At 31.2% G+C, this 14,049-nt stretch overlaps 2 protein-coding genes across 2 annotated transcripts; one reads left to right on the forward strand and one right to left on the reverse strand.

The window, feature by feature from the left end:
* Nucleotides 1-1,014: 1,014 nt before the first annotated feature.
* Nucleotides 1,015-3,442, forward strand: LOC132739825 (uncharacterized). The gene is made up of 4 exons (XM_060727635.1): nt 1,015-1,095; nt 1,606-1,644; nt 2,602-2,796; nt 3,077-3,442. The coding sequence occupies exons 1-4, from the start codon at nt 1,050-1,052 to the stop codon at nt 3,391-3,393; spliced, it is 597 nt and encodes a 198-aa protein (XP_060583618.1). The 5' UTR covers nt 1,015-1,049; the 3' UTR covers nt 3,394-3,442.
* A 5,037-nt stretch (nt 3,443-8,479) lies between these two features.
* Nucleotides 8,480-11,586, reverse strand: LOC132739827 (cell death abnormality protein 1-like). Its single transcript, XM_060727637.1, has 4 exons — nt 11,455-11,586; nt 10,760-10,854; nt 9,144-10,109; nt 8,480-8,607 (listed from the first exon to the last, which is right to left on the reverse strand). The coding sequence occupies exons 2-4, from the start codon at nt 10,824-10,826 to the stop codon at nt 8,480-8,482; spliced, it is 1,161 nt and encodes a 386-aa protein (XP_060583620.1). The 5' UTR covers nt 10,827-10,854; nt 11,455-11,586.
* Nucleotides 11,587-14,049: the final 2,463 nt, after the last annotated feature.

Consider the following 14,049-nt stretch of genomic DNA (forward strand, 5'->3'; position numbering starts at 1 on the left):
GGACTAACGATACCGCAACAAGAAGAACCTTTAAATTCGTAAGACCCTTTACAAATTTCACCACCTCGAACGACATTGATGTCGGAAGAAGAATAATAGGACCTGCGATCATATGCTTAATCAAAATGGCTTCACGAGAGGTCCCGTAGCCGAAATGAAAACGTTTAATCTTTAAACGTAAGACAGCCAGGTATGAGCACCTCGACGGTGTTATGGCTGCAAATTATCTTTATTATTAATGATAATTATTTTGATCATTTATGATAATTATTTTGATAATTAATGATGTTTTAAATAAAATGTTTTCATTAAATTGCACTATTCCCATTCAAGGTAATATAGTGAGTGAACAGGGGAAAGTCCAATTAAGTCATAATTCCTTTCAATTTTATAATTTACTTCACATGAACGATAAATAACTCATGTGGAACGATAAATAACTCATGTGGCCCAAGGAAAGTTCTGCAAATATCCATCGGAATTTAATTGTAACGTTCAAGACATTAAGAGAGTGGAACAGTTGTTTTTTGTTGTTTTTTTTTAAATTTAATATGGACTTACATGTTATCTTTATCATTTTCCAATTTCAAATGCTGGTCAACCGCCATAATAACAGTCAATCTTTAGAAATATATAGTCAATTCAGCCCAAATCGATGATGAAAAAATGAGCATAATGTCATTTTAATTTGAAAGTGAAAAATATTGTTGTACTTGTACAAAAACAAAACGTCTGTGTAATGGCACTGAGCCCAAATTATACATGTCTATAATGGCTGAAAACAATTGTCATAGATCTCAAGTTGTTACCAGTAAGGTATGTGCTTTCAGACCTAAAACTGTATCAAGCTGATTACAAAAGGGCAGATGTCTCAATATAATTTAAGATATCGAACTCCTGCATGATGCGTATATCAAATGGAACTTTGATACGCTAAATATTGACCTTTAGTTGACCTTTAACCTATTATCTTGGTACCAGTTGGTCTTATTATTTTGGTCCTTTGTGTTTTGTATGCTCTTTAAACGACCAATTGGTATCAGATCAGAATGTGTCATATCCGGAGTTTGGTTTTGGTGGTTTTTACCATTAGTGGTAAGATTTTAATTTAAGTTTAAGAAGCTAAATTGGTACTGTATCTTTATTTGTAGATTTATGCTCAATGGATATTATTCTTATTAACCATTTAATAAAAGTTAATAAGACTTGGCTATTGTATCCCTTTTTCATAATGGACAAGTATGAATTTAGTTCGATGCAAGATAATCATTTTAGCCGTTCAAAGTATAACTTTATCATTATTGAATAATTTGTTTAAATGTATTGTTTAATATCATTTTGATTTAAGCCTTTAACCTGCTAAAACCGAAAAGCGATTAGCCTTTGCCACCAGTATAGAGTCCACCTGTGACCCAGCCTGAATATCCGGGCCTTTTGATCAGCCTTTATTATTGTACTTGAAAATTTCATTTAGATTTTGAAATACAAAAAAATGTACCTTTAACTTTAAATGGATTGTTCCATAATTCAATACTGGGCAAATCCATTATAAAAAAATCAGCAGGTTATGGGTTAATAATTCTTTTACATTATTTTTTTTTTCAGCCATAGACGCTCTTCCTCAATTGAGACGTTTTCTGAATAGTAAGAATTTATGTTTTTCTTTTGTGAAATGAATTTAATGTGCTTAACATATGTTTTAATGATATAAGCAAACAGATATTACTTAGACTGAAATGTGAGTAAATTTCAAACAATTTCTTGTAATAACTTAATGTTTCTAGAACTATATCTCTACTATTTTTGTTTGTTTAAATTTTTGAAAAAAAAAGATAAATTAAAAATTGCCCGTATGTAATTTAAATATGTTGGTATATTTCTATTGGGGCGGAGGATTCATGCAAGTGCTCATTGCTAAATGATTTAAACAGCCTACGGTATAATAGTTTGTTCCGGAACATTTTATTCAGTTCATGTTATTCTAACAAATTTCACTTCAATGAAATGATAGGGTTTTTTAAAAGATAATTTTACTATGCTCAGATTTGATAGCAGAAGATATTGATAATTGCTACATAGTCTCTTGTAATATAAAATTAACATGTTTTGATTTCAGAGTAGATAATAATATAATTATGTTATGTTGAAAATTATTTACACTACAGGTGGTCACAATATTAATTTATAGTGTCATTTTATAAAAGGCAGTTTATTTAAGAAAAAATTAACATTACTTGACCTGTAATAGGGAATAAAGCTTCTCATACATAGTTTATTCTTTTTTTTTCTTCAAATTAAGACACATTCAGTAAAAATTTCATAGATTACAATAAATTTATGTGATTAAAATATTTTACTCAAGGATGAGCATAGTATATCTTTAAATAATTGTTTTACTGCCAGATCATTTAATAATTATAGAATATTGTTCATAATGTTGATTTACATGTATATAATACGGTGGCACAGAGGGGACATCGGAAAAAATATTTAATCACAGGCGCACTATTTTATTCCCATGCAACCTCTGTATCACCGTCTATCAAAACACTATATTCTATTACTAGAAATATTGAATTGTTTTTTAAACATTTTTTCCAGACCAAAGTCCCGTGCAGCAGGGACATTGGGGTGATCCAATGCACCAGGGAGGTAATTATATGCAGCAGCAACAACAACAACAAAACGGTAATATAGCCCGGTGTGTGACTCCGAGTAACCCGTGCCATTGCTCGATGAATTTGGCACAAGACATGAAATGTCTTGTATGCAGTTGTGGGACTTCTTACACGTCAGGTAACTTTATGCGTCAGCGATGACGTCATGTACATCTTTATGCCTAACAAAACGAGAAGGCACCAACAATCATGCCAATGTTTGATAATTAAAGACTATTTCAAGAAAAGTTAAGCATGTTGCAACAGTAAAAACAAATAATGATAAAACTGGAATATTGTCAATATTGCGACTCACTGCGATATTTTTTTACATAATGAACGATATATATCCTAATCACTGATATTGTATTCTATCATTATTATCGTATTTTTTTCACTCATGTTTTACCTTAATATAGGTCCTGCTCAATTTTCAACACAAGCACCGTCTTTGATATCTAGCACACACAATATTGTATCAACCACATCACCTACACCGCCGGTAACCAGTCGTACACCGCCAACAACAATAACAACAATGCAACAGGCGCCATCAACAACAATAACAGCTACAACAGAAGCAAGAACAACGACAGCAGTAGCGACAACAACGGCGTCAGTCGACTTTTGTGATGTTGCTAAGCAACTGTGTCAAACTAACTGCCCGGATGGTTACCTCGTGGACCCTGCAGACTGCACTTTTTGTATTTGTAAAAAGGACGCTCTTTCCGGTTAATTTCTGACAGCCTCGTTTTCAAAAGGTGTATGTCTTTGAGTTAATAAAATGAAAATTAATGTGTTTTGATGTTAAAAATGTTCAATTATTTTGATATATTTTGAGTTGATACATGATTTTTATCTGTGTACACATGTTTTAAAGAATCGAGAGTATATAGCCCGATGACCATACTTACTGCCTTAAAGGAACTCCACTGAGGTTTTTAAGCCCAAAACATAACATTTTAATTTTCACATAGATAAACATGAGCACTTTAAACATAAATATAAATAAGATATAACTAGGAAGTACACAAGAAATACATTGAAATCATATGTTTGTGATATTCTCAGTCCAATTTGTGTGAAAAGAGTTTAAATGTTTTCCAATTTTCGGTCATTTTTCACTATTATAATAATTATTCTGGAAAAACGGAGCGAGCTTCTGATCTGAAATGTTGCACATAAGTTATTAGTATAGATCTACATCAAATGGAGTAATAATCTCAAAAAAATATTTCCAGTCCCGTCATGTCAAAAAAAACCTCAGTGGAGTCCCTTTAATGTTATTTTCGCATTTGTGGAACATGTCACATAAAGGAAGCTGAAAGTTCTAGTCACTGGAGTAAAATATCCAATAAACTTCAAATTTCAGATTTTATTCAAGAAAATGTAATATATAATATTGATAATGCTATGAAAGATCAACAACATTTGATAATGAATAGTTATTTAAAAGTGATTTTCAAACCAATATATACATATACATAAAAATTTATAATGAATGAGAATATTTTGAGTAACACATATAGGTATTTGATTTATCTTTATACTTTGGACATAATTTTTCTTACATAAATTAGGATGAGCATATATTCGAGCCGCCATGTTGAAAGTTCCTCAAATAATGACGTCACAGTGGGAAACACCCGCTCACGTGACAAAAATAGGGTTTCCATACCACGTGATATCATTTTTGGGCAATAAGTCAAGCAGGTAAAGTAATGAACCGCTAGTTCCAAATCTTTAAACTTAAGTACGTTCTTAATTTCTTTATAAAATATGAAAAAATCTTTAAATAAAAAAATTATTGTAAAATTTTGATAATTATTTTAAAAATACCATGTAAACGTTAGGGGGAGAAGTAAAGTTTTCCCGTTTTCGGGTCTATCTATCAAAAAATAGTACCATACACTTAATGGTATGAGCCGCGCCATGACAAAGCCAACTACAAACCTTATTAAAAGGCGAATGGAGGGAGGGGAAAAGAATGGAAAGTGTATTTACTGTGAAACATACATTGTATCACACTTCCGGCCATCTTTATTGATATAAGGAAAATCTCCGAAAGAGTTAGAATAAACAATAAAACATTTCAAACACTTAATATGTTTGTAAATATCCTTCTGGCAGTATTCCTGGAAATTATAAACATCCTGCCTTTTTTGATGAGGGGAAACAATCGTGTGACTTTACAATAAGTCTTGATGAGTTACATCCCCTGAATATTGTAACTTCTGAAATACATAAACAGAAAAATAGCGCATTTAAGCAAATCTCTTCATGTTTGGTTGCTAGAAGCTTACCTATAACTGCATTCAACAAAACTACATAAAGTAACACAAAACAACAACAACAACAACAACAACAACAACAACATAAGGGTGGTCTAATTTATACGTTTGATAGAACATTTTCAATAAACTGAGATGTAAGTCATTAACCATAAATTAGCCGCGTCACGAAAAACCAACATAATGCGTTTGCGACCAGCATGGATCCAGACCAGCCTGCGCACCTGCGCAGTCTGATCAGGATCCATGCTGTTCGCTATCAGTTTCTCTACTTGTTATAGGGTTTGTAAGCGAACAGCATGGATCCTGATCAGACTGCGCGGATGTGCAGGCTGGTCTGGATCCATGCTGGTCGCAAACCCATTATGTTGGTTTTGTTATTAGAAACTATAACAGGACATCAAATACAATTTGAAGCTTTTGAAAAATACAATAAAAATATTTCTGTGCTTTTAAATGAAGATAGGAGGGGTCGGATTTTCTTCTGGTCAAAATATAGACACATTCTAAAGGGGTACTTAAGACAGATCGATAACAGTTGCATTATTTTAGTCGGCTCCATCTCATTAACGATTGGGAGCATTTTGCAGGTGCGCGATGACGGAGTATCCTACCATCCTAACATTGATAATGGCTTTAGGTAGGTTTACCAAAATCATGTTTGTTAAGTTGGCAGTCTAGCAGTCTGGATTTAATAGATTTTTAAAAAAAAAATCGGTTACGAGGGGTCATCATCGTCAGGTCATTATTATATAATTATGCCGTGATTTCAGAAAAAAAAATTAAAGAAAAAAAGATTTACGGAACTACAAACTGGCAATTCTCCGTATTATTAATCTTATTTGAAGTTTTGCTTCATGCATCGCAACTAAACTGCTACATTTTGGCAGATTAAGCTTTGCAAAATAATTGTAAAACGACCCGAAAACCTCATGTATAGTTTAAAAACATGACACGTGTTTTTCACCGAAATCTTCAAACTTTGCTGTTACACTTTAGAGGAAAATCCTGAAAAATCTCAAAGGTGACATTTTTGTTTACAAAATTGGTGGTGTTATATTATTTTGGTCCTTCGGGATCATTGATGCCAGCACTATTAAGTGTTGAGTCTTGAATACCGCTCAAACCGGTGCTAGGGGGCGTGAGGGATGTTGCACTCATTCATTATACCTCATGTACAGACTCAATCAAACCGAGTCTACAATTTTCATGTAAATTTGTTGTGATTAAATCTTCCGAGGGATCACTTTGTTTCCAGATTTTTACGCGTATTAATGAGTCAACGTCGTTTTGTTAATACGAAATATCATGTTTTAAACATTATATACAAATTCAAAAAAAAATCCGCAAAGTAATCCTTAAGGCCATCTTAATTTTTTTTTATTTTATTTTATTTATTTATTTGTTTATTTATTTTATTCTTTTTTTTGCTGTTTTTCTTTCTTTGTCAATGAGTTGATTAATTTACATTCAAAACATTACAAAATACTTTTTTGATGTTTTTCTTTCTTTGTCAATGAGTTGATTAATTTCCATTCAAAACATTACAAAATACTTCTTTATTTTGCAGATACATTGTAATTTTGGACTCCAGGATCTAATTGGACTGTGTGATCATTCGACAATTCTGGTGTCGGCACATCATTGTAAAAAATACAGATATTACATGAAAGTAAAGTGGAATACATTTATATACTAATAAAGAGAATGAGAAAGTTCTTAAGTTTCGTAATAGTTTCAATTAGCATTATGCTCGCATGCACAGTTGATAAAAAGACTAAACGATTTATTGAATGTTATTAACATGATCTATCTTTTTTATCAAAACATACCTTTACTTTCAAAGAACTAAAATCAGCTAACAGAATGTTTTAAATCGTAAACTTTTAGAAATATTACTTGTAGCTGTAGAGAACTATAATCAGTGAACCGGTTTACACCAGTAGTGGTTAAACTTTCATAAACAGATGTAGGTTGGTTGACGTCAGCTTGTCTCGTGTCAGTGTCGGTATCATACACAGTTGTAGGTTGGTTAACATCAGCTGGTCTCGTGTCTGTGTCGGTAGTGGCTGCAATAGTTACAATCTGTTTAAGTTTCCGTTAATAAAAATTCACATTCTGCACACTTTTAAATTCGATTTAGAATGTTATCTAAGTTAACATATTTCTTACTATAGTTTGATACAAATCGTACCCAATTTTAACCAAGACGTAAAATATATAATGTATTGAGACGTTGGCTTTCCACACCAATTGATTATCCTTAAAACAAAAATATATAGGTCTTAAATGTACTTTTCTTCTTTTTCTTTGCACACAAACGTATTATATTAATAAATAGTATTGCATTTTATTTGTTTAACATAATTATAAACCATAATTAAACATATTTTTGATTCAAAATTATGATACAAATGAATAATAAAAAGAAGAAGGTTTTTGTAATTCAGAAGAAACAAAAGTTGAAAAGAAGCTATATAAACAACCTACCTCCAACAAAGACTTTATTAATATTGTAGTAGCTCAGGTCATTTTTGGATCCCAAAGCAGTGTTGCTATTCTCTAATCTTTTGAGTCTACAATTTTCATAAAGAATGACAATAGTTTTCTGCATAATATATACTAGACAAATCTTACTTTTTTTCATAAACAGCCACCAGAAAATCTTTGCACCACCAGGATTAAGGCAAACTTCACTACCATTTAAAAGTGTCCTAAACATTTATAAATCATTTCTCATGATAAATTTAGTGTTAATTAACAATAATTTACTTCAATTTAAGCTTTATTTATTTGCTTTCTCATCTAAATTTACACTTAAAAAATTTGTCCGGGCGGATTTCAGCTGAATCCATCCGGAGAAATGTCACCCACCCAGACAAATTAAAATTCCAATCGAATAATTTTGCGGCATTGTCTATTTATTTAATTGGATTTTCTTATTTTTTTTAAATTGTGGAAATGCCCTACCAGATTGAAATATTTTAATTAATAACTATATGCTTCACAAGTTTCTGACACTAGATACGTCGTTATAAAGTGTCGATATTCCGCGGATATCGGGTAATCCACGCAGATTGTCCGTGCACTGTTTTCTATTCTTATCTAACGTTTTGCTAGGAACTTTACTACACACATTTTTCAATCAAGCATTATTCGTTCAACGTGTAATTTATTAGATTGTATACTGTGTAACAATTTCATTTGAGTTGTGTCAAAGTTAAAAAAAATTATTGAAGTTTATTTAAGTTGAAAGTTTTGTCTGGTCAAATTCAATTGCTTTGATAATTAAAAGTCATCTAAAAACAATTTCAGAAAGAACAGAATATTTAAGATTTTTTCCAACTGATAAATTTTAAAGCGAATCAGACTTAACGTCAAATATTGTAACGGTCTATGGGTTGCTTTATATTCGTCGGTTGTAACACAGCTCAGGATAATTTTATTTCCGATTTATTGAATTAAGGATAAAAACTGAAGGCATAACTTAAAACAGATATTTATTTCATTAATGAATTATTGTTCTTGTATTTACCTTCTTGCCAGGAGGACCACTGCAGCACCAAGTACCACTATTATTATCAGGAGAATGACACCACCTACCGCAGCACCTATAATTACTCCTTTAGTGTCTTCATTTCCAGCCGCCGAATTTATAGCTGTTGTATTAAATAAAACGATAAAATACATAACATATGAAAATGTGCGATGTCTTCAATTCTTTTGTTAACTTATTTTTTCTACATGTGTATAATTAACTCCTAATTAGGCTTTTTAAACTCCAACGTAGGAGTTACAAAGTCCTACGTAGGATTTATCTTTTTTTAGAACATATTAAATTGGCACCAGGACGCTTCCGTAATAACATTCAGTACATCTAATCCAACAAAGAAGACAGACCTGATATAAATTTATATTATAGTATAGGTATATGGTCTATAATTCATTTATTGATTATCAATAAATGTTTGAAATGTTACAGAAACAATATAAGAGATTGATACTTCTGCTCTATGTTTTAAAAGAATATCTTTATTTCAAATTGAAAATAAATATTGTTGTTGTTATTACTACTGTTATTGTTGTTTTAATCTATTATCATAGTTATTCTCATTGACTTATTCACTTACTTGCTTGCTTAATGTGTTAGTTTGTGTAAGATGATATACTGTTTATTAAATAGAAAACATTTTACCGTTGTAACCTGTCTTGCAGTTCCCATGTATTCTGTCACATGTTAAATTCACACAGTCATTACCGCATTTTATATCACAAAAGTTCCCGTAAAAGCCAGCTACACATCCGTCATTGCAGTTTCCAGACAGTTGATCACAGCGACCAACAAGGCAATTAACATTGCATTGTTTATTACATATTTGTCCATGGAATCCTTTCTCACATGATGAGCAAACGTTATTGGAAGAGCAATTTAAGCAGTTTGTGGGACATTGTTGACAGCTATTTCCCCAGTGCTTTTCAATACATGCGGAACAATTTGTCAATGAAGAACATGCTAAACAGGTATGTGGACAGTTTTGGTCACAGAGATTCCCGAACTTACCATCGATGCATCTATCACATTTAACCCCGGTAAAGCCCTCCTTACACCTAGGACATTCCCCAGTATAAGTACACTTGTTATTTTCACAGCCTACAGAACAAGAATCAACGCATCCGACAATCTCGTACTTCTCTACCTTACATCTATCACATAGATTACCTGTAAACCCATTTTTACATTCTGTACAAACATCGTATGATGTACAAGTTTTACAATTATCTCTACATTTATGTTGACAATTGTATGCTACAGCATCGCTGGATGTGTATTGTCTACCATTGTAATATCCATCATTACATATGCTACAGTTATAATATGAAGTACATGAAATACAGTTGTCCTGGCAAGATAAACTACAATCTTCTGTATATTTATTATTTTTCAGATCACGACCAATATAGAAGCCTTTTTTACATGTGTTACAATTGCTTACACCAGAACATGTCACACAATTGTCACTACAAGCATGCATACAACTGTCAGTATAATATCCGTCAATACAACCATCCAAACATACACCGTCACCATTATTGTTGTATTCACATCTTGAAGTTCCATTTATACAACAGTTACATCTGCCACATTCATTCAATGCTAGAACTGAAAGATGTAAAGGAAACAGTAAAAATTATTTAAATTAAAAATTAAAATCAAAGTATTGAAATATTTTTCTCACAAAGAACAATCTGCGGCGTGACAATATCTGCGATAGATTCTATGAAAATAAATAAATATGGAAGTCAACATAAAATTGTAAATGAACATATAAAATATGCAGGGAGTGGTTGGGCAAGCTTTTAATGGAGTTCTTTAATCTTATGATAAAGCACGCATACCGACCGAGTAACTTATAAGTGATTGTATATATAGACTATTTTTTTCTGTTATATTTAAAATTTGTGAAAATGGGAAAGAAAGTGTAATAGTACATGTAGTTATTTTACCTTAGCGTAGATATACATATACAATCTTTAAGTGTTTAGTCGAAAATGCAGTATCATTTCTCTTCATGCATGTAAGAGTTACAAAACAGTTTTATTTGATATTATACACCATTGCTCAATATATAATGTGTACATAAGAGTCAAATGAAATAAAATAATCATCGCAAGTGTTAATTTATTTAAAAATACGTGATTACGTTTTACTAATAATTTAGAAATGTTTATACACAAAAGTGAACCTGTATGTTGTTAGGTATGTAGTATAAAAGTAGTCATATGCTGATTATAATAATGTTTAAAACATACCTATGTCACATAAAAGTAAAACTAGTCCCAGTAAAGTATTCTTCATTTTTATATCTTCAACATTCATTCGCCAATGTGTTCAGAATAAAAAAGACCTAAAATGACATCAATATTTATCCATAACATGAATGTGGTTGATTTGAAGTCGCAACACACATAAAAGATCATGTTTCAATTAGACACGTGGTTATATAGCACATTGTTTATAATTTGACACGTTGTTATATATCACTTTGTTTTCAAATAAACAACGTGTTTATACAACACTTTGTTTTCAATAAGACAACGTGGTTATATAACACTTTGTTTTTCAATGAGACAACGTGGTTATATAGCACATTCTTTTCAATTAGACAACGTGGTTATATAGCACTTTGATTTTCAATTAGACAACATTATTATATTACTCTTTGTTTTTAATTAGACAACGTGGTTATATGACACTTTCTTTTCAATTAGACAACGTGGTTATATGACATAATCTTTTCAAATAAACAACGTGGTTATATAGGCATATTTTAACAATTTAGATAAAGATACGCGACGATTTCGAAATGGACTTACAAATGTTTAAGTTAGAGGTATAATAAGTGGTAGAAACATAGAATTTTAATCAATAACTATCATATGTAATTATTAAGAAAAAAAGAGAGAGAAAAAATGTATTTATTTAAATGAAGAATTCTCATATTTACCTGGAGTAAATCACGTGTAAACAATCAATTAGTCTTTGATAATTGAATGATTACTATCAACACTCAGATTTGTCATATATCATTTATCAATATAAGAAAATATCATCACCACATTTAGTGGGACAAACGTTCCGCTATGATTTTAAATAAGATTTGTTAAATAAGGAAGTAGCTTATGGTTCAGTAACTGTTAGATTTACAAAACCAACCAAAAACTAATTTAAAAGTAAATGTTGTATAAGATTCGTACTGGATAATTGATTCCGCATCATTGAGAAACTTTCATAAATCACCTTGACTGTAACACACCTTCATTTGAAAGTATTATAACTTAACTTTTGTAATATAACAATATATTACCAACCTCATATCATTGTATTAACATTGAAAAAGACAAGTGAAACACAAAAAAGCAACAACAAAAAATGTGTTTGGATAACCGCTGACTTTATGTCAGTTTACTGTATAAAAAAATGTTGGCATCTTGCTGATATAGTATATGTTTCAGCAATAGCGAACTAATTCACGTGTAAGAGTGAATATTGGTAAAATCATAACAAGATGATTATGCTTTTAACTCATGTTTACCTAAATCTGTACCATAATCTTGATTTTTTACGCACCAGGATATCAAATTTAAATACTTACTTGATATATATAAACCGTGGACCTTTTGATATTTCAATGTATTTAGTTTAAACATATTTATTTCAATATTTTACATATTTTACATTTTATGTTACATTAAATTGAAAGAGATTAGAACGAAAGAAAATTGTATGGTTTCCTCCCTTCAATGTATTTGACTTGAATGCATTCAGTCAAGACTAAGTATTAAGTGAGCAATAAAATAATGGAGTGCTCTAAAGACGAACATTTATGCTTCTTAAATAACGAGAAGCGAGCATTGACATCGGACCCCGACAATATAGCCGATTTCGAGCTTGGTTTGAATTCCCAGCCAGGTTTGAATTTCGAAACTGGTTTTAATTTCGAGTCAGCTCGTAGATCGATATCTATTAAAATCGTGTTTACTTTGACATTCGAGCCAGCTCTGAGATCGAAAGTTAAAATATTTTGAAGATTAATTTCGAACTAACGTTGATCTTTGCTCGAAATTAAAACATCTCAAAGCTTTAATTCGGGCTGTAGTTTGAATTTCGAGGCAATCCGAAGATTGGAATTCAAAAGTGATATCAATGAAATTTCGTGCTTCAGTTGAATTTAGTAGCAGCTAGAAGATTTAAAATTTTTAAACGCTGAATTTCGAGATGGGTTGTACATCATATATTTTTTTGTTGGGGTTAATGTCGCCACAACACAGTAGAGGCCATATGGCGAGGTAATCCTTAAGGCCATCTTAAATGTTTTTTTTTTTTTTTTTTTTGTTTCTTTCTCTTTTTTTGCTGTTTTTCTTTCTTTGTCAATAAGTTAATTAATTTCCATTCAAAAAATACAAAAAACTTCTTTATTTTGCTGATACATTGTAGTATTTGACTCCAGGATCTAATTTGACTATGTGATCATTCGGCAATTATGATGTCGGCACATCCTTGTAAAACATAAAAATACAGATATTTCATGAATGGAAAGTGGAATACATTTATATACTAATAAAGAGAATGAGAAAGTTTTTATGTTTCGTAATAGTTTCAATTAGCATTATGCTCGCATGCACAGTTGATAAAAAGACTAAACGATTTATTGAATGTTATTTACATGATCTATCATTTTTATCAAAACATACCTATAACTTCAAAGAACTAAAATCAGCTAACATAATGTGTTTAATCGTAAACTTTTAAAAATATTACCTGTAGCTCTAGAGAACTATAATCAGCGAACCGGTTTACACCAGTAACTGTTAGACTTTCATACACAGATGTAGGTTGGTTAACGTCAGCTAGTCTTGTGTCTGTGTCGGTATCATAAACAGTTGTAGGTTGGTTAACGTCAGCTGGTCTCGTGTCTATGTCGGTAGTGGCTGCAATAGTTACAATCTGTTTAAGTTTCCGTTAATAAAAATTCACATTCTGCACACTTTTAAATTCAATTTAGTATGTAATCTAAGTTAACATATTTCTTACTATAGTTTGATACAAATCGTACCCAACTTTAACCAAGATATAAAATATATGATGAAACGTTGGCTTTCCATAGCAATTGAGCTATATCACAAAAATATATGTATGTCGAAAGGTATCTGCTACTTTCCGACGCAAATTGGACAACATCTCAGATCTTTATTATTGGTATGGCAAACAGGTTGAGAGGTAGGTTTTAATTCCGCAGCTTTATTTTAAGACGCGTTAATATAACCCAAAAGCACCCCCCTATCGGCGGTTGGCCAGAAATTGCGTTTTTTACTATAAAAACTGCCTGTTTTTATCAATTCCCATTCGATTTTCTTTTATTTAAATTTTATAAATGTTCCAGTATACGTATCCATTAATTGATTTCTTTCTTAAAATTTTGTGAATATACTGGCGATTCTAACGGTTAATTCCCTCCGACCTATAATTCTGTTGAAAAATATCGTGCATTGCATTTTATTTGTTTGACATGTAAACTATAATTAAACAAATTTATGATTCA

Source organism: Ruditapes philippinarum, unplaced genomic scaffold (assembly GCF_026571515.1).
Source record: "Ruditapes philippinarum isolate M1 unplaced genomic scaffold, ASM2657151v2 ctg2033_1_1_1_1, whole genome shotgun sequence".
Taxonomy (NCBI): Eukaryota; Metazoa; Mollusca; class Bivalvia; order Venerida; family Veneridae; genus Ruditapes; species Ruditapes philippinarum.

Coding starts and splice junctions, on each gene's coding strand:
- LOC132739825 (XM_060727635.1), top strand. CDS start 1,050: ATGTGTCATATCCGGAGTTTGGTTTTGGTGGTTTTTACCATTAGTG. Junction 1,096..1,605: donor GGTGGTTTTTACCATTAGTG/GTAAGATTTTAA, acceptor TTTTTTTTTCAG/CCATAGACGCTCTTCCTCAA. Junction 2,797..3,076: donor TGGGACTTCTTACACGTCAG/GTAACTTTATGC, acceptor ACCTTAATATAG/GTCCTGCTCAATTTTCAACA.
- LOC132739827 (XM_060727637.1), bottom strand. CDS start 10,826: ATGAATGTTGAAGATATAAAAATGAAGAATACTTTACTGGGACTAGTT. Junction 10,110..10,759: donor TTTACTTTTATGTGACATAG/GTATGTTTTAAA, acceptor TACATCTTTCAG/TTCTAGCATTGAATGAATGT. Junction 8,608..9,143: donor CTGCAAGACAGGTTACAACG/GTAAAATGTTTT, acceptor TTAATACAACAG/CTATAAATTCGGCGGCTGGA.